Genomic DNA, 20,470 nt, shown 5'->3' with positions numbered 1-20,470 from the left:
AAATACTTGATAGAATTTAGGATTCAATTAATTAAAAATGTATATGGCTTCCATCACAATAAAGTAAAAAGAGAAGAAAATAATAACATTTGCTGAGGCCCAACTATGCATCAACCATTATGCAAAGTATCCTCATATGAGGATGTTTAATACAATAAGCAGCCTGGTAGTTTTCTAGCAATATACAACACATACAAAAGCTTGGTTCAATGTCCTGAGGTTAAAGAGTACATTGCACTAAAAAAGAAATGTAATATGATTTGTTTAAAATAAAACAGAGCAGTGAGCTTAAGTTGTAAAAAGAATTATAAAATATGTAAATGTAATATACCTGAAAATGACACATGTTAACTTTCTTATTGCCAGTAGATGAAAGGAGTTATTAGATTTTATAAGAAAAGTAGATTTAAGGTAAAACATAAGTACTTGGCTGGAGTGGGGCAGAGTGAGAAAAAGATTAATTATGACTTGGGTGAAAATAACTGGACATCAGAAATGAGCCTGAAGTAGGGAATACTTTTTGACATTTGAAAGCATAATTTGGAGATATATACAGGTATATTTTTGGCAACTTCTAATAATAAAAAAGTTTTTAGTGTTAACCATCATTTCTACATTTGACCAAATATGCTTAGCTTTACAACATCAATTTAAAGATTCCTTAATAAGTATTATATATTCATGTTTTGGGATCACAATTTAATTTGTTCATTAAAGGATCCTTTCTGGAAGTTGATTTTTTCTAATTCCTATTTTAATTGTATTGTTCCAATCTTGTGTTATAAAGGCAGCTGCTTGCCTATCATTTGTACTTTCCTCGTTAATCTTGACTCAGTGAATTAACCTTTAATTATATCCATTAAAATAGAAATGAGCCTCTTGTCTGGTTGGGGTTGCCCCCTTTCAGTGCATGATTCTGATGGAAATTTTTAGGGTTAATAAATATGTCCCATGTCTTATCTGATAGCTGCTAAAAATGTGAGGAGGTAAATGTTACCTTAGAAAGATGTGCTTTAAATTTTTAGGTCTGCTCAATTGACAGGAAACTAGAATAAAAATATCTTTAGTTTCTCAGTTTACAATGCTGTATTTTCTGCTGAATTAAGAGGGCATTTAAGAAATACAAAGAATGGGTTATTAACATACATTTAGTCAAACAATTTAAAGAAATAACTTATTCTCCATTTTACTGTCTAAAATATTAATATTACGTTGTAAGTAATAAAAGGAACATGTAAGGAGCACAGTTACTTTTTAGATGTATGCTTGACAGGAATAATTCTCTCAGTGCTGTAATAAACCACATACTAATAATCACTTTTTAGATATGTGCTTGATAGGAATAATTCTCTCAGTGCTGTAACAAACCCAACATATTAACAATACAGCCCTTCATACTGACACCAGTGGGAACGGTCTATTGTACAATGATAAAGCTTGAAAACAGAGAAAGATTAATTTCATTAATTTATCACACTTCTGATGAGCACCCATTATGTATCAAGTACATACTGGGAACTTGATAGGAATTAGAAAGGCCAATAAAAAGGCCTGGTCCTATCTTACAGGGACTCAGAGTCTAACTCTTATTAGATCTAGAATACACTTCTAATGAATATTTCTCTTGTGCTGGCTATGTTTACTAGAGTTAACTTGGTGTCTCTTCACTTAATTTCCATAGACTTCTAGAAATTTAGAATTGGAAGGAATCTTAGAAACAACCTGTTACACTCTTTTTTTGTTGCTTAATTTATTTTATTTTATATTATCTTATTTATTCATTTTAGAGGGGAGAGAGGGAGAGAGAGAGACAGAGAGAGAGAAGGGGGAGGAGCTGGAAGCATCAACTCCCATATGTGCCTTGACCAGGCAAGCCAGGGTTTCGAACCGGCAACCTCAGCATTTCCAGGTCGACGCTTTTATCCACTGCGCCACCCCAGGTCAGGCCTGTTACACTCCTAATTTCACAGATGACAATCTAAACTGAACTCAAATTTTGATGTACTAGTTTAAATTTATAAGATAACTCTGTTAGATCACATATTCTATAAACCCTGTTAAAGCTGAGAATCCAAAATTATGTACTTTAAATATCTTATTAGGAAAACTTTCAAATGTACATAAAAGCAAGATTGTAATGTAATCAACAACTAGATACTCATCACAAAGTTTCAAAACCTGTCTACATTTATCCAATCTCGTTTAATCCAATCTTTTAGTCTACTTCTGATTTAAAAGCAAATTGCAGATATGAGCTAATTTTATCAGTAAATAGTTTGGTTTGTATTTCTAAATGATAAATATTTTTAAAGAAATCTTAGTTATTACATCTGAAGGAAAAAAAAAGTTCCTTTAATTTCATGTAAAATACAGTCAAGTATTCATATTCCCTATTGCACGTGTCTTTTTACAGTTGGTTTGCTTGAAACAGTATTCAAACAAGATGAATTTGGTTCATATCTCTCTTTATCTAAATGATGTATTTTAAAGTAAAACAATGAAATTTTGTTTGTCTCTTTTTTTGAGCATAAGTGTAAAGGAGATCTTCAGTATTTATTTAACATATAGGAGAGATATTTATATATTCAGTATCATGGAACAGCTGCAAACTTAAAGAAATAACTCTTATTGATAGGTCTATAAAAGCTGTCTGTAATTACATTCCTGAATGATTTGAATAACAGTGTGTCTGAAATATTCTAAGATAAGTGGCTTTTACTTTTCTTTGAGGTTAGGGTCATATACAGTACTTGTTATTTTTTTACTCCATGCTCTCCTCTTTCTAGTAATAAATTAATTTCTCAGTGTTACTTAGGCATGTACCTCCCCTACAGTTAAACACAGTTTTCTTCCCTTTGAAGAGAAAGTTTTATAAGTAACACAATAATATTTTTCATGTTTAGTCAGGTTTCTCATGTCAAAAGATTTGATACTATTAAAATAATACTTCTCAAATTTCCATACTATGCCCTGTCCTACATTCAGAAAATTTTTGGCAAACTTTCTAAAAAGAAGAACAAAGGTAACAAAAGTTAACTTGGTTGCTGTATGATTAAATAATAATACATGATTGGCCAATGCATAATAATCTAAAATATCTTAAAGCTTAAAAAACATATTTTACTGCAAATATCACAATGTGACACATGCATTTCAAATACAATAGTAACACAAATCAACTTTGTGTATGTAAAATAAGATTGCCATAAAAGATTAAATCTTTTCTAAACAAATTATATATTTGAAACCTCTTATTATTTCCTATTATAGTACATTTAATTATAATAAATAAAAGTTAAAAACCATAATCTAAGGAAAGAAGTTGGTAGATACTCAGTGAACTGAACTCGGAGAAGAGTGAACGCATAGCAAGCAAAAGGAACTACGCCCCACAAAGTGAGAAAGGACAGGCCAGTGCTTTATTTACCATCTCTTCTTTCATTCTTCAATTTCTTGCCGATTTATAAATATATTTTGTTTGGTGGATAGCTTGTTTTTGTGATAATAATTTTGTTATTAATAACTATAATTAGCACATCATAAAGTGGATTTTTATGGTAGAGAATTTTGTTATAATAGTATCAACAAAACATTATGAGTATTATGTATCAGTCAGGACTTAGACTGGTATATCTTTGCCTAAGTCAAATAAAAAATATTTTGCATCAAAAACCCTGAAATTAAAAATGAATCACAATCTCTTAAAAAAAAAAGTAGCTCCTTTAAATAATCTAGAAAGAGAGTGGTGACAATGCTCTATTATTAATGATGAGACCTCTGAAGTTGTGTGGAAATAAAGAGACTAAGCTGGAGCATGGCACACCTTAAAGTTTAATTTAAAAATTAAAGCAACTCAAACCCAAAAGAGAAATAAAATAAGATGGGACAGGGCTAGGCAGTAGAAGCACAAAATACTGTCAAATTTTAATTAAAAAATGTTTTCAATTTAAGCAGACCCAGGCCAGTGGTTTTTCATTATTTTTACCACAGTTCTATGACTACTGACATTTTCATCAGAATAAATAAAGGATTTTCCCCAAATTTAAAATGACAAAGTTATTTTTAATTTGGATTTATAATTTCTTCTTTCTCTAAACTCACAGGAATTTGATCTCAGTTAGATTTGTCTCGTAGGTTGAGGCTTGAATAGACCTTAAGTTCTTACAGGACAGTATAAAAAATATAAATTTTTAAAAAGATAATTCTTCTACCATATTAGAAAACAAACTTTATCACAGGTGTATTATCGTTTGTTTTGGGAATGAGATCATATATTTAAGAAACATCCGGCACATGACCTAGCAAATGCTTACATTCAACAAAGACTGCCTTCAAAGCAGTCTGTTCTTCAAGACAAACCAGAAGAAAGCTGGCACTCTGGCAGTACAAGACAAGCAGGCTAGAAAACAATACGAAAATGTCCTAGCCTAGTCTAAATTAGAGAGAGACAGAGACAGAGAGGTAGATCTATTTAAGATAAAAACCCACTTAAAAGAATCAGAAATCAACTTCAATTACAACTGTCATTATGCTACACAATTATCCTAATAATTCCAAATACAGTTTAGCAAATTTCAGAATGAATCATTCTGCTTCATGAATTATCATTTGTTTTTCCTTACTGTTTTAAATTTATTTTTAAAATTAATTAATTAATGTATAGGCAAGGAGAGAGAGGGGACCATCAAGCTGCTTCTGTATGTGCCCTGACCAGGGAATCGAACCAGCAACCTCCGTGCTCCTGGAGCATCCTATCTAGCCAGGGCCTAATTACCTTCTCCTTTTTAGAGACAGAGAGGAATGGGGAGAGAGGGAAGGGGAAGGGAGAAGAAGGAAAGGGGCGAGGAAGCACTCATTTGCTGTTCCGCTCAGTCCTGCACTCCTTGGCTGCTTCCCCGTGTGCCCTGACCAGGGATCGAATCTGCCACCTGTTGTTTCAGGACAGCCCTCTTAACTGACTGAGTTAACCAGTCAGGGCCTTTAAACTTATTTACTGATTTTAGAGAGAGGCAGGGAAAAAGAGAGAGGGACAGAAACATCTATGTGTTCCTGCATGTGCCCTGACCGCTGATGGAAACAAGAACCTTTGTATATTAGGACAACATCCGAACCAACTGAGCTATCCAGCCAGGGTTTTCTTACTGTTTTGAAAACTGACAGCGTAACCTGCATACCAAAAGCATGTCTAACAGATACTCTACCTTCCAGTTAATTTCCTATAACCCAAGCAAGGTTAGGACCTCATTCCTAATCATGGACAGTTGTAACTTCATTAGTTGCCAATCTCTGTCAATAGCAAAAGCTTTAAGCCTAGTTGCCAGCCATTTTTCTATATTCTTCAGAGAAGACACTTGAGAGAACTAATGATAAGCACCAACTTCAGATGCTAAAATTTGGTTTGTGTATAAAAAATGCCTTTTAATTCAAGTTTATTACTTATGGGTTTCCTTCTTCCTACGCTTCAACCTGTAAATCCTTGAGGTGTAAGGGGCCTTAATCACACGGTTTCTGGGTCATACCAACAAACCAAATGCTATCTTTCTGCTGGTCAAAGGAAATGCATACTGGCTACCCACAGTAACATGCACAGGCCTTAGTTGAAGGCTGTTGCTGCCACTGTCTCTACCCTGATGTTGTAAACCTTGGTTCCTTCACTGAGTAAGGGAGTGACACTCCACAGTGCCAGTTTAAGGAGAGCCCAGTGAATGGCATGGACTGTGAAAATTATCCTTCTACTTCTTATGAGATAGGAAAAGTAATCAGATATTTAAATTTTAATCTGTTAAATGTCAAAAGTAACTCTTGTTAGATTTTAAGCTATAATAGTACAGAAGAAAACAGGTGGGACTGTAAAGTTTAGCCAATATAGATTAATAGTATTTATGTACATCAGAGAAATATGATAACTTACAGCTGCAGAATTCCCAAATAGAAAACTATGTTACAAAATGAAAGCAGTATACATACCTTTGAGGCAATTTTTTAAATGCTTTTACTTAACTGTAAACTGTTGGGGACCGAATAAATAAACAGGGTACTTTTGCAATCTGGACAGAGCTGCTGGGCCCAAACCCCACCTCATCTGCCTAGTTAACAAAGAGATACACCTGATTCTCATTTGTCTCACCTATGTTCTCTGGAGGAGCCTGGAAGCTACTTTTTTATTAGTGTAAAGCAGATTTGGATGGTATGGTGGGGGTTGTCTTTGAGTTGCCTTGGAAACTTAATGGAATTGCTGATGGGACCACATTTTGTCTATGAATAAAAGTGGATGGGTTTATGGGAGCACGGACATCACAGCTAAGGAACAGTAGAGACTGTTTGCCGTGGCGTCCTCCTGAACCCATCTGTGTATATATATATATATATATATATATATATATATATATATATATATATATATATATATCTTTAAGTCCCTGTCTATCATTTATTTCAATTCCATACCTTTTCCTGTTTGAAGACCCCATAATATACTCGTCGTGGCTGGACCGCAACAGTAAACTTCTAAGAGCAGGAAGTTAGCCTATCCTGTTGACTACTGTATCTCTGGCACCTGCTTCATATTCGGGCCTGAACAAATACTTGCTGAATGAATAAAACACCTAATTGGCATATGTGCAGTAAGGAATTTGGTCTCACTTATAGAGAGATCTGGACTTTGTCCTAGCTCTTGCAAGGTAACCTCTAAACTCTAGGAATTTCCCTAGTGACAGCAGAGTCTTCATAATTTACAGTGGCCCTTAGAGTCACCATTCCTGGCTGGTAGTTTATACTTGTGAAATGATTCATGTTGGGTCCCTACATAGCTTATGCTCAGCAGATTACTCAAGGTAGAAACTAGTCACATAGGAAACACCAACTTGTGAGTTGAGGATTGGGGCTTAGGACCACTGGTAATCAGCCTGACCTGGGGGTGGGGCTAGACACTGAGTTCACCTAAGTTTTAATAATCAATCAATCTTGCCTACCTAATAAAGCCTCAGTAAAAACTCTGGAAGCTTAGTAAGCTTACCTGATTGGCAATTCTCCGTGGCTACTGCAACACTTCGATGCCAGTAGGGTAACCCAGAGGTTCTGAATATGGAACCCACCCAGAATCTCCTCTATGTATAGTCTCTTCCTTTGGTTGGGTCTAATTTGTATCCTATTGTTATAATAGAACTGTAATCCTAAATAGCTTGCTTTCCTGAGTTCTGTGAGTTGTTTTAGTGAATTACCAAACTTGAGGACAGTTTTATGAAACACCTAAACTTACAGTTGGCCTTAGTAGTCTTGGAGCGACTTAACCAATCTGGAGGACTGTACCCTTATCACAGTTTTTGTTAACTCCAAGCACCATGTTGTATCTAATTGGGCTTCTCGCAACGCTGGTTTCTCTTTCATAGAATGTTCTTGAAATTACTTACTATTCTTCAATATATTACCTCTATATTCTATAATGATGACTTTTTCTTCCCACACCCTCCTAAATTAAATTCCACTTAGGGATTGTGATTCGTAAGGTTTAATTCTGTTATATTATGGCAGCTAAGTCTGTGTTTCCTTACTGATGGGCCACAGATGTGTTAGAGGTGTGTTGTGATGCTGACCCGAGGAAGGCCTGGGGGAGGGGCACAGCAAGGCTGCGGTGGCTGGAGCACTCCCACTTTCTGCAGCATTATCTACTTACCCAAGAGCATGCTACAAACATTGTCACTTTTCTATATATACTGTGATATAAAAAGATTAAAATAACAAGAAATCATTACTAGGCCCTGGCCGGTTGGCTCAGCGGTAGAGCGTCGGCCTAGCGTGCGGAGGACCCGGGTTCGATTCCTGGCCAGGGCACACAGGAGAGGCGCCCATTTGCTGCTCCACCCCTCCGCCGCACTTTCCTCTCTGTCTCTCTCTTCCCCTCCCGCAGCCAAGGCTCCATTGGAGCAAAGATGGCCCGGGCGCTGGGGATGGCTCTGTGGCCTCTGCCCCAGGCGCTAGAGTGGCTCTGGTCGCAATATGGCGACGCCCAGGATGGGCAGAGCATCGCCCCCTGATGGGCAGAGCGTCGCCCCATGGTGGGCGTGCCGGGTGGATCCCGGTCGGGCGCATGCGGGAGTCTGTCTGACTGTCTCTCCCCGTTTCCAGCTTCAGAAAAGTGAAAAGAAAAAAAAAAAAAAAAAAAAAGAAATCATTACTATATTTCTCCCATGACAGTATGTCACCAGCATAGGTTTCCTGCACCAGACTTGGTTATTCCAACTTACATGTGCTACACTTCAGCCACACTAAGCTACTATTTCTCCGATACTCCAAGTTCGTTTGCACCTCAAGCCTTCACATACACTATTTCCTCTGTCAGGGATGTCATTCTTGTTCTACTCCAGTCACCTAGACTCTTAGTATTCTTTGTGATTCAATTCCAAGGTCACGTACATAAATTTTTCTCTAAGAAATCTTTGTCATCAGGTAGCACCTAGCAGATTTGAACCTGTTTCCCGCCCTAATCTGTGAGTTTCCTGATATCATATTCTATGATTCACCTCCTCCTTTGACTCCTTTTACTTGACTTTTTCCTTTGTTGCCTCTTAAAGCATGATGTTTCCTAGAATTACATCTTCTCACTCAATAAGATAGCCGTAGAATAGAATTCAAACATTTTCAGGCCATTATTTCCTTTGCTTCTCATGAAAACGCAAGTAGTTGTTTAGGGAAAGTATTCTCCCCATTTTATAAATTCAAAAATCATAGTTTACACAAGTCAAAGAATTTACCACAGTCAAAATGATAGTAAGTAACTCAGCCAAGGCTAGAAATCAGGTCTTTGGACTCTAAATTCAATTTATTTTCTAAATGTTGCCCTGCCTTTCTAAACAAATTCTTGGTATTTTAGGTTGGAACTCTAAAAGCATATTCCCACGAAACTCCCTGACCTGTGGGTATGTGCTAAAGAACCATTACAGAAGTTCTGTACTTTCATTACAGGGATCCTAATTTGAGGGATTGCCTGAGAGCCTCATAATATTGTAAGGTCAGAACCCAGAAGTCATTTTTTTTTTACAATAGAAATATAAATCTTAAATATTAAGTGAACAAATTAATAAACTTTCTTATATAACTAATTTGAGAAAAAACAAAAGCCGCAAAGAATGAGACAGGATTTCAGGCTGATGTTTATCAGCAGAAAATTAATTAGTTTTCAGAGGTTTAACTGCTAAATTCACTTTATACTTTTGTACTGCAAATATTCAGAAGTAAGCTAAATCAGAAAAGACTGGAGTTTCACTCGAACATTTCTAATACTAGAGGTGAACAATTTATTCTTATTTTACATTTATTCTTATATCCATATTGTCGCCCCTTTTTTTCTCATTCCCTCCAGAAGCCTGCGGTCGAGGATTACTGCTTCTAAATTCCCTGGGTTTGATATGTAACAATTTAGAAAGTCTTGGCATAGCAGTAATGTGGTTAAACAAATTTGCTAGCAATTTGCTAAAGACTTTACAGTTTGTTCAGTGAGATACTACAGCAAGAACTAAAATGTTTCTTTATTTTTAGCCATCTGTTATGGCCATTAGTTTCACGTAAAACTGAAACAAAAATAGTATGGTGTTTACACATCATCTTTATCATACAGTTTGAAAAATAAGGCCTGTCCTTATAACGCCATTATTAGAAATTATATTACAAAATATCTGTTCTGGCCCTGGCCAGATAGCTCAGTTGGTTAGACAGAGCATCATCCAGAAGTACAGAGGCTGCTGGTTCGATCCTCAGTTGGGCACACACAGGCACTGATCAATGTTCCTGTTTCTCTCTCTTCCTCTCTCTAAAATCAATCAATAAAACATTTTTAAAAATCTGTTCTGAATTTGTAATTCAAAGTATTAGAACAAATAGCAAAAGTTTTCATTTTAAAAATATTTAGCATTAAAAAAACTGTTGTTTCATTGTAAATAATCTTTTAATTTCAAAATAAAATAAAATATACCTATATTATACCAAATATACAAAGGAAACAAACTTAATCCACCAAAATAAATAAAAAATCATCTATGGGCTAGGAAGTCATCATATAAGCTAAAAAATGTTTTATCTATTTGTTTTCATAAACTTGTTTTTTGTTTTGTTTTGTTTTGAGGTGAAAGGAGGGGAGATAGACAGACTCAAGCATGCACCCTGACCAGGATCCACCTGGCAACCCCGTCTAGGGCTGATGCTTGAATACCCAGCTATCCTCAGTGCGTAGGGCCACGCTCAAACCAAGCCAATGGCTGTGAGAGTGGAAAAGAGAGATGAGAGAGTGGGGGGAGAGAAGCAGATGGTCGCTTTTCTGTATGCCCTGACTGGGAATTGAACCTGGGACATCCATACACCACGCTGATGCTCTATCCACTGAGCCATCAACCAGGGCATATTTTCAAAAACTTATTCAAATCACCACAGCATAATTATTTTCATTGTTTCAAAATTCTATTTTAGGTTCCTAGAGTCCCAGAATATAAGCATTGGAAGAAATATGGAGATCTACCTTGTCATCATTTTAGAGTTGAGAAAACTAAATGACTTGCACAATATCACTCAACTAATTAATAGTGGTGATTAAGAAAGACAGACTTAGAAGTTAGATGTCAATATAAAGGCATTCTAGTCATTCATATACATGTTTTTCCTTTCTATTAAAAATTAATTGCTTTTTAGAGAATAGATATAGAGAAATATGATTAGAGAAACTCCGGAAAATATTGAAAAATATAAAGAAGGAAAAGAGAAATCATTCATATTCTCATAAATCAGAAACCTGTTAACATTCTGATACATTTTCTTCTACTCTTTCATTTCCCTATAATTAAAAACATAGTATGAATGTACAACTTTACAAACCTGAGATAATGTACATAATATTTTGTATTCTGTTTTAGCACTACATCATGTAGTATTTTCTCATCACATTAAAACAGCAATTTTCAACCAGTGCACTGCAAGAATTGTTAAAATATGAAATACTTGACTAGTCACGGTATTTAGACTGTCAAATTTTCCCTTAGACTGTCAAAAAAAAGTGACAACAGCCAATACAACAATAGTCGTCTGGTGTGAATGAATCAAAATTATACCTATTATTTTTGTCACATAAGCAAAAATTGTTTTTTGGTGTGCTGCATAATTTTAAAGATGAATAAAGGTTGAAAATCACAGCATTAAAACATATAATTTGGTTCTGACTGGTTGGCTCAGTGGATAGAGTGTCAGCCTGGTGTGAAGATGTCCTGGGTTCAATGCCCACTCAGGGCACACATGAGAAGTGGTCATCTGCTTCTTTCCCCTACCTCTCCCACTTCTCTCTCTCTTCCCCTCCAGCAGCCAGTGGCTCAACTGGTTCAAGTATAGGTCCTGGGTGCTGAGGATGGCTCAGTACTTGAGCACCAGCCGTAGATGGGGGTTGCTGGGTGGATCCTGGTCAGGGCACATGCAGGAAATCTGTCTCACTCTATCCTCTCCTCACACTTATAAAAAATTAATTTAAAATATCTTTTACTTTTATTCTACCATACTTTATGTAACCTTCATTCTCCTAACAGTAGACACTGAGGTTATAAACAACATTGCACATAAATCTTTTTATTTTTAATTATTTCCCAGGAAGGAAAATCTAGACATGAAATTACCAGGTTAAAGAGCATGTATATTTTGATGACTATATAGATGGCCAACTGCCATCCAGAATGTTGCACTAATTTATACTTTTATCAGTGAAGCAATATATTGTGCTTGTTTCATTGCATCCTTCATCAATAATGGACATTGGTTTTCCTAAATTTTTGCCAACATCACAGAGAAAATGGTTCTTTAAATATGCATTTATTTGTTACTACTATCGAACATTTTTCATGTATCTATTATCTATATTTCCTCTTTTATGAATGTTTGTATCTTTTGTCCACTTAAAACGTTTAATAAACATACAGAACAATAAACGTATCTTAAGGGCAAAGCCCAGTAATTTTTTTCATAAAATGAATATAGCCATGTACCAGCACTAGATGTAATAACAGAACATTAACACTTCAGAAGTTCCTCTTGTTTTCTCTTCAAGCACTAATTTTCCTACTAAAGATAGTGATCAATCACTCTTCTGAAATCTAATACCATATACTCATTTAGCCTGTTTTTGAACTTCTGTCCATCTTTAGAGTAATAATTTTGTTTTAAAAAGTTAATTAGTATTTATTAGAAAACACTTAAACATTACAGGAAAGTAAAAAAAGAAAGCAACAAGTCATTCCAAACTCATTTCACTTATAGTAACTATTGTTAACTATATGGATACAATGATAAGCAGAAAAACAGACAAATTATCCTATAGAATGAGATTATAATCTGACTCTAATTAAAGAAAGAAAACTAAAATAAAACTAAAAACATACCTCCAAAACTTCAGATAAGTGTTCTTTAAACATATACAAATCATCAAGATTTGAGTCTCAATAAAAAGTAAAAATAAAAGCTGCTTCAATTTTGCATAATATTGATTCATTTCCCACTAATGAATAAGTGAAATAACATTTACTCCCATCTTTTCCACTTCCACTGACTAGGTTTGGTTTCTTATAACACAATTTTTATTTCATCATTTACACTCAATTCTGTCACCATAATTCCCATTGGTATTGATTCTATTATTCTGAATCATCCTTTAGTTATTTTCACCACCCTTTTTCTTTAAATAGTTATATTTGTGTTGTAGAATATGTATGGATAGCCTTTATAAAGAAAGATAAAACAATTTTCTTGGCTCACACTTTCTTCCCTTTACAAATCTGTAATAAAGTGACAACAAAAATAATAACAGGAAATACTTAATGCTTAATATTATCTTTATTTTACAGATGAAAAAAAAATCAGAGGCACCAAGAGGTAAACTGACTTGGCCAAGGTTGTTTATTTTGTAATGTGGCAGAGCTCTGACCTGAACACAGTCAGCCTAGCTCAAGAGCCTGTGCTTTATACTGCTTTGAATGTCTGCAGTTGGCACAGGACGGGGAAGGGACAGTAAAGGATGCAAATAGCTTTAAGGGGTTAGGCCAGGGATGATAGACATCCTGGACTGAATGGGACACAATAAAGACTGTATCATGTCCCTCACAACTTCCAAATGTCTGGTTGGACATTCATGAGGGGATAAATTCTTTAAAATTACCTGATTCTAGAAAAGTATTTTTGCAAGGTTTTAATATACTCAGTTTTCCAGGAACGCAATTATTGTACCAGAAAAACTGTTCAATGTTTGGGAAATTTACGTTACTTGTGGCAACATTACGACTCATAGCATTTGAGTTGCTAATGCAACACAATTGTTTCGGTCTGCATTCACAGCTGCTACATTCATGGTGGTTCTACATATGAGTGCCTGCATCATTTAACTCCTTCATTACACTGCTAGTGCAGTTATGGTCAAGAGTTTATATATAATGTAACTATTACTTTATTATAAGTTACTTTTATCTTTTTTCTTTTTCTTTATTAAGTGAGAGATGGGAGGCAGAGACAGACTCCCGCATACACCCCGACCAGGATCTACCTGGCAAGCCCCCTACTAGGCGATGCTCTGCCCATCTGGAGCTGCTGCTCTATTGCTCAGCAACTGAGCTATTAGTGCCTGAGGGGAGGCCATAGAGCCATCCTCAGCGCCTGGGACCAACTTGCTCGAACCACTCGAGCCATAGCTGTGGAAGATGAAGGGGGTAGAGAAGCAGATAGTCACTTCTCCTGTGTGCCCTGACTGGAAATCCAACCCAGGACTTCCATACGCCAGGCTAATGCTCCACCACTGAGCCAACCAGTCAGGGCACTTTTATCTTTTTTCTATTCAAACAGGGCAACATGTTGATTTTAAAATTACAAGTGTATTCTTATCTATGAATTTCATTTCAAGATCCAAAGGACTCCTGTACTTGCTGAGGTCCCACACCATTATATGAGGGTCGTAATATTTAAGGGTTTGGGTTTTTTTATCTTTCCTCTGATGTTTCCAGTCCATTTCCTTCTAAATTTGTACACATAATGAGAAATCTTACAATTGGTTGATTCATTATTTTTTTAAGTATTGTTTTTATGGCTGGAGGTATTAGGAGCAAAGCCATTTTGCACCAGAATATTCAATTTATTTCTACAGGTTTCCCTTTTCAAGTGCTAGCTTTTTCCTTGTTTAAAGGTCTACTCCTTTCTTTCTTTGATTGTTGCTGGTGGATTTCTGGTTGCCATTCTTATTACTACTGTTTGATCACTTTGTTAACTTTTGGGGATGAATGCTGTGATTGCACTTCATTCAGCTACATCCTGGGCAGTCTGTTTTTGCACACTCTGAAAGGAGTGCTTTTCTTTTCCTTTAAAGAGACCACCCAATAAATATTTTGTTAGTATAAAAGGGTAATATCAATTACTTTGTGATGAATGAAAATTTACTATAAACTTTTCTAATCCCAACTGCTTCTTCTTATAGCTAATAAAGTGTGAAAGTCTACTCAGGGTCCATTATCACGTATCACATCACTTGAGAAAATATTAGTTAACATTTATTGAGCGAAAACAATTTGTCAGTCACTGTTCTAAGAGCTTTACATTTATTATCCTATTAATCTCACAACTATCCTGTTAGGGAGATATTATCTTCATAGCAAACGGAGGTGTAGAAAAGTTACCTACCAATTTGCCCAAAATCACATAGCTATTAAGTAGCAAAATAGGGATTTGTACCCTGGTAATCTGATATCAGCGTAAGACATTTATACACTACTGCCTCCCAATTTTTTTTTTTATTTTTTTTTTTTGTATTTTTCCGAAGCTGGAAATGGGGAGAGACAGTCAGACAGACTCCCGCATGCGCCCAACCGGGATCCACCCGGCATGCCCAACAGGGGGCGATGCTCTGCCCCTCCGGGGCGTCGCTCTGTCGCGACCAGAGCCACTCTAGCGCCTGGGGCAGAGGCCAAGGAGCCATCCCCAGCACCCGGGCTTTCCTTGCTCCAATGGAGCCTCGGCTGCGGGAGGGGAAGAGAGAGACAGAGAGGAAGGAGAGGGGGAAGGGTGGAGAAGCAGATGGGCGCTTCTCCTGTGTGCCCTGGCCAGGAATCGAACCCGGGACCCCTTGCACGCCAGGCCGACGCTCTACCACTGAGCCAACTGCCCAGGGCCTGCCTCCCAAATTTTCAGGGGCCTCCTTCAAGGTCTAACTAACGGCTTCACTGTAGATTTTTTGATTACCACTTTCTCTTTACAGTCTACCACAAATACTCAATAAATATTACTTAAATAAATGAGTTAACTGCTTATTTTCACTGTTTTCTCCTCACATCTTTTAATGTGCCTTTTCCGTTTAGCAAAAAGAAAGGCAAACTAAAATCTCAAATACGGTTCTTACTAATTTTTGAGTGGTTATGAGATAACTGCACTCTGCAACTTAAAAACATTATAAGCTCAAGAGTTTTCAGCTATACTTTCTAAGTGAGCAGACCAAAGCTGAACAGAAATGCACATAGCTCTTCCGAGTATTTCATCGCATGGCCCTGCTGTCACATTTGCTTTGAAGAGGGCATTTACAGGAATGAGGAACTCCTCTTTCCCACTTCAGGCAGTAGCAGCTCTATGCTCCTGGCGGCTCAGATCAAAGATGCCGCACTAGCACGCACTAGCAGTGCCCTGCCGGACCTGCAGCCAGGGACACACAGCTACTCAAGCCAGAACTCCGCCAAAACTCACTGTTCTCATGGCCCTGGCCGGTTGGCTCAGTGGTAGAGCGTCAGCCTGGCGTGCAGGAGTCCTGGGTTCGATTCCGGGCCAGGGCACACAGGAGAAGCGCCCATCTGCTTCTCCACTCCTCCCCCTCTCCTTCCTCTCTGTCTCTCTCTTCCCCTCCTGCAGCCAAGGCTCCACTGGAGCAAAGTTGGCCCGGGTGCTGAGGATGGCTCCATGGCCTCTGCCTCAGGCGCTAGAATGGCTCTGATTGCAGCAGAGCGACGCCCCAGATGGGCAGAGCATCGCCCCCTGTACTGTATTACAGATGGAGAACAGTACCAGAGAAATATGTACACAGAATTAAATGTGGTTTACAAGCAGAAGTAAACTGAGATGATAATGGCTTAGGCAGAGCAAGACAAAATTAAAAGGTCAGATCTGAATTGAACTTGTTAGGGCAGACACTGTTCAAAACTAAGAATGTATTCCAATTTCTTTTATTTTAATAGAAACGATGCAATGCCATTATTTGAAAACTGAGCTAATGTATTTTAGAAATTACTTACACTGATGACTGATGAAGAATTTGACAAATTTAAACCTTCAAGATCAGCTATCAAGCTTGTAGGAAGAGCTGGTGTGGGACATGCAACTGGAGAGGATATTGGGTTAACTGTAAAAAAAGGCCCGAATTAGCAAATGTGCATGAAGATTTAATTCATATTATTAAAAGCAACATTGTTATTTTGTTAGTAAATCTACGAAGCCATGGCAGTTACTAGTCATAGCTTTCAAAACATAATGGCAAATCCTGTAACGAAATAAGGATATAAATATCTTGAGTAATAGTTTTTAAAACATAATTATTTATCACTAACATTTATTACCCAGCAACTTTACTAAAAGAAAAAGATAAAGAAATTCCATTACTTCCCTGTTTAAGACTCTTGAAAGGCTCACAACTGCCTATAAAAGCTCAACTCCTTAATGAAGTGTGCGAGATCTTCTGTGATCTAGCTTAGCACTGCCCAAAGAACTTCCTGTGATCATGGGAATATTCTATAGCTGTGCTGTCCAATATGCTGGCCAGGAGCACATACACCTAATGTCTCTTGAAATGTTGCTAGTATGACTAAAGAACTGCATTTTTATTTTTAATTAACTTAAGTAGCTAGATGTGGCCAGTGAATATCTCCAGTTTCATCAGCCACTCCTATGTTCTAGCTCTCCCAACTAACAGTCCCCAAGGCCTTATTTCATGCCGCTGAGCTTTTATTTTCTACTCCCTCTGCCAGGAAGGTACTTCTCTACCTTGCTCACCTAGTAACTTCTACTCATTAAGATAGCCTCTTAGAAAGTACAACCTGACTCACCTACACACAGCTTGTCTGTGCCGTCTTTGTTCCACAGAAATGTCTGCACAGACTTCTACCACCACGTCTCTCTCGTGATAGAAAATTTGTCTTTACGTTTTTATTTTTACTAGTCTGTGTAAGCAGACTTTAGTGCTTAGTAATTGCTCAACTGTTTGCTGAGTGAAATACATTAAAATGTAAAAAAAAAGTTTTAGCTTCCATCAAACTCTCACTACAAAATAACACTATAAAGGAAGTAACATTTACTTAACTTGACATCACTTTACAGAGCATATTTTTCTCATTTTGGTTTCACAATACTCCATAAACTAGGCAGAACAAATATTAATCCATAAAATTAGCAATAAATATTTCTTGAAGTATGGCTCAAGATATGGTCCCTGTTTTCAACTGAACATCTAACTGAAAAAAGAGATACACATGCTGAAAGAAAAAAAAAAAGTAACAATACAGTTCATAAATGATACTGCCAACAGAAGGAAATTTTCAAAGGAAACCTTAACTAAAATGTCAGCATCCTCAACATAAAAAGCAGAATGGAGATGGGTGAAGGAGGAGTGGAGCCCTGCTTTCTCGCCTGCAGTCCTCTGGTGTGCCTGAAACACTCACTGCTACAGATCCCCAACTTCTGCAGACCTGCGCTGAAAACCACTACAGAATCAGCAGTGCCACGGGGAGTTGGAAAAGAAAAAAAAGGATCAACGGGGATATGACGGCTTCATAAATAGGAGGAAATGAAGTCCAGTTTTTCAGTGAGGATAAGATCTGGATAAGAAAATGTAAACAAAGGCTAAGAGATGAGAGATTGGAAACCTCAGGGGGTTGGATTTATCTTTTACATTAAAATAGTGTTTTACAATTGCCAGTCCATCAGAAATTTCGTGTTAGTCTGCGAAAAAGTTAACCATCCTGATGTATGAATAGGGTAGACCCAATGATTTTAGTCAAATTCTTTTATGCTCAGGTTGATTGCTACTCATGAGCCTGTATTATTGATAAAAATACTATTGAGGTTGTCTTAGATATCTCTGGAACTTATTGGCCCGTTTGAACAACCTTTTGCACCATGTAGAGAATTTAAAAATCATGTGCAATAAACAAAAAGCAGTCGGACAAACTTATGTAGTAGTCAATGCATTGACATGCGAAGTTTGGAAATCAAGCACTAGCATGTACCATTATGCATGGTAAGATAAAACTTTATTTATTGGGTGTTTCCATTTCCAGCTGACTAGGTTATGTGTAGGCTCTAACTCCCACACCCTTTCTCTTTAAGTTCATTTTCTTCACGCACAAATAGCATTTCAGACAAACTTATGTAGTGTTCAATGCATCATACATGTGAAATTTGGAAAGCAACTACAACCTCGCATCACAATGCACTACTGCAGGGGTCCCCAAACTACAGCCCGGGCGGCATGCGGCCCCCTGAGGCCATTTATCCGGCCCCTGCCGCACTTCCAAAAGGGGCACCTCTTTCATTGGTGGTCAGTCAGAGGAGCATAGTTCCCATTGAAATACTGGTCAGTTTGTTGATTTAAATTTACTTGTTATTTATTTTAAATATTGCATTTGTTCCCATTTTGTTTTTTTACTTTAAAATAAGATATGTGCAGTGTGCATAGGGATTTGTTCATAGTTTTTTTTTTTTAATAGTCCGGCCCTCCAATGGTCTGAGGGACAGTGAACTGGCCCCCTGTGTAAAAAGTTTGGGGACCCCTGCACTACTGTATGCAGTACAATAAAACTTAATTGTTATATGTTTCTGTTTCCAGTCCCCTCCCTCTCAGTAGTACATTTTTTTCACACTTATGCATATTGTTGTGGATATGTTCGCCTGTTCGGAATGTGTCCACCTTGTTTGCAAATAAATTGTGTTTTAGTGTTATTGTGCTATAAATTTTAAATCCTACAAAATGGAGAAAAAAAATATTTTAACTTGCTTCAAAGGCGAAAACAATGGTCAAAAAAAAAAGTAGTGAGGACACTGAAAGTAAACCAAAACTAGTGCTTTAAGTATAAAAGAAATAGTGAAACAAAAATATGTTGATAATTTGGCAGGTGCAACAGAAACTAAAAAATAAAAAGGAAACTTTGCTGGGCAGTATGATAAGTAGTACTTAAAATCTGATTTAAAATGATGCCACAGCCCTTGTGTATAGAATGTCCTGAAACTGTCAAATGATGCAATGGAACCTTCTCAACTTATTATTTACATTTGAAGCATAACAATCTTATTGAGAAGCCATTGGATTGTTTTGAAAGATTATACAACCAAATGAAAAAATCAGAAAATTCAAAGGAAGAAAATGATGACTACTGATAAGTTGCTGCTTCAAGTGTTTTATTTAGCTAACCTTTGAATATCAAAAAAAACCTGTTCACTACTGGTGAAGAATTAGTAAAGTCTTGAATCTTAAATGTCACTCAGGAAATTATGGGTGCTCAAGCTACACAAAAACTTGAGGCTCTATTACTTTTAGACAATACCATTCACAGAAGAACTATTAATGTGGCCAAACTATATTAAAGAGAAAATTTTGGCCCAGGCTGGTTCGCTCAGTGGATAGAGTGGTTGGCTCAGTTGGCCTGGCGTGCGGAAGTCCCAGGTTCGATCCCCGGTCAGGGCACACAGGAGAAGCGCCCACCTGCTTCTCTTCCCCTCCCTCTGCCACGTCTTCCTCTCTTCCTCTTCCTCTTCCACTTTCCCTCTGCAGCCAGTGGTTTGAGCATTGGCCCCAGATGGGGGTTTGCCCTGTGGATCCTGGTTGGGATGCATGCAGGAGTCTGTCTCTCTATCCCCTCCTCTCACTTAAGAAAATAAAAATAAAATAAGAGCAAATTGTAGGGGGAGGGATAAAGAAATTGAAATGTTTTGCCATTTGATGAATCAACTGACATGAGTAACCTTGCTATTCTACTTAGCTTCTTGACATATATTGATGATAAAGACTTTAGGGGAGGACTACTCTGTTGTCATGATCTACCGGTGGGACCACTAGTGCAGAGATATTTAATGCTCTTAATGAGTACTCTCAAGCCAAAGGCTGACACTAGGGAAAGTGCAATGGCATGTGTCCAAATGGTGCTGCAAGTATGTCTGGATGTCAATCAGGAGTAGCTGTGAAAATAAAGAACATTGCACAACCAGAAATGTTGTCCATATACTCTATGATTCACTGGCAGGATTTAGTTGCTAAGAAACTTTCCCCTGAATTGAACACAGCAATGAATGACACAGTGAAGATCATCACTGATATCTGTAGGACAGGTTTTAACTGCAGACTGTTCAGGACACTAAGTGAAAGCACGGTTAACAACCCCAGTATCTAGTTCTCCACGAAGAAGTGAGGTGGCTCTCTAGTGGAAGTGCTCATCATGCC

At 37.2% G+C, this 20,470-nt stretch overlaps 1 protein-coding gene across 2 annotated transcripts in view; it reads right to left on the bottom strand.

The window, feature by feature from the left end:
* The window catches only part of AP3B1 (adaptor related protein complex 3 subunit beta 1), a 315,994-nt gene that overhangs the window by 72,952 nt on the left and 222,572 nt on the right, over positions 1 to 20,470 (bottom strand). Inside the window, exons 22-23 of one of the 2 annotated variants that reach the window (XM_066381707.1) lie at positions 16,278 to 16,384; positions 9,270 to 9,805 (exon numbers count right to left, since the gene is read on the bottom strand). In XM_066381707.1, coding sequence (XP_066237804.1) covers positions 9,716 to 9,805; positions 16,278 to 16,384 — 197 coding nt within the window. In that variant the 3' untranslated portion in view covers positions 9,270 to 9,715. Of the gene's footprint in view, positions 1 to 9,269; positions 9,806 to 16,277; positions 16,385 to 20,470 lie in introns of those variants that run through there. The other variant, XM_066381706.1, reaches the window with a different exon arrangement.

Source organism: Saccopteryx leptura, chromosome 4 (assembly GCF_036850995.1).
Source record: "Saccopteryx leptura isolate mSacLep1 chromosome 4, mSacLep1_pri_phased_curated, whole genome shotgun sequence".
Lineage (NCBI taxonomy): Eukaryota > Metazoa > Chordata > Mammalia > Chiroptera > Emballonuridae > Saccopteryx > Saccopteryx leptura.
Note: the sequence above shows the minus strand (reverse complement) of the source record. Positions and strands in the feature narration are given on the sequence as shown.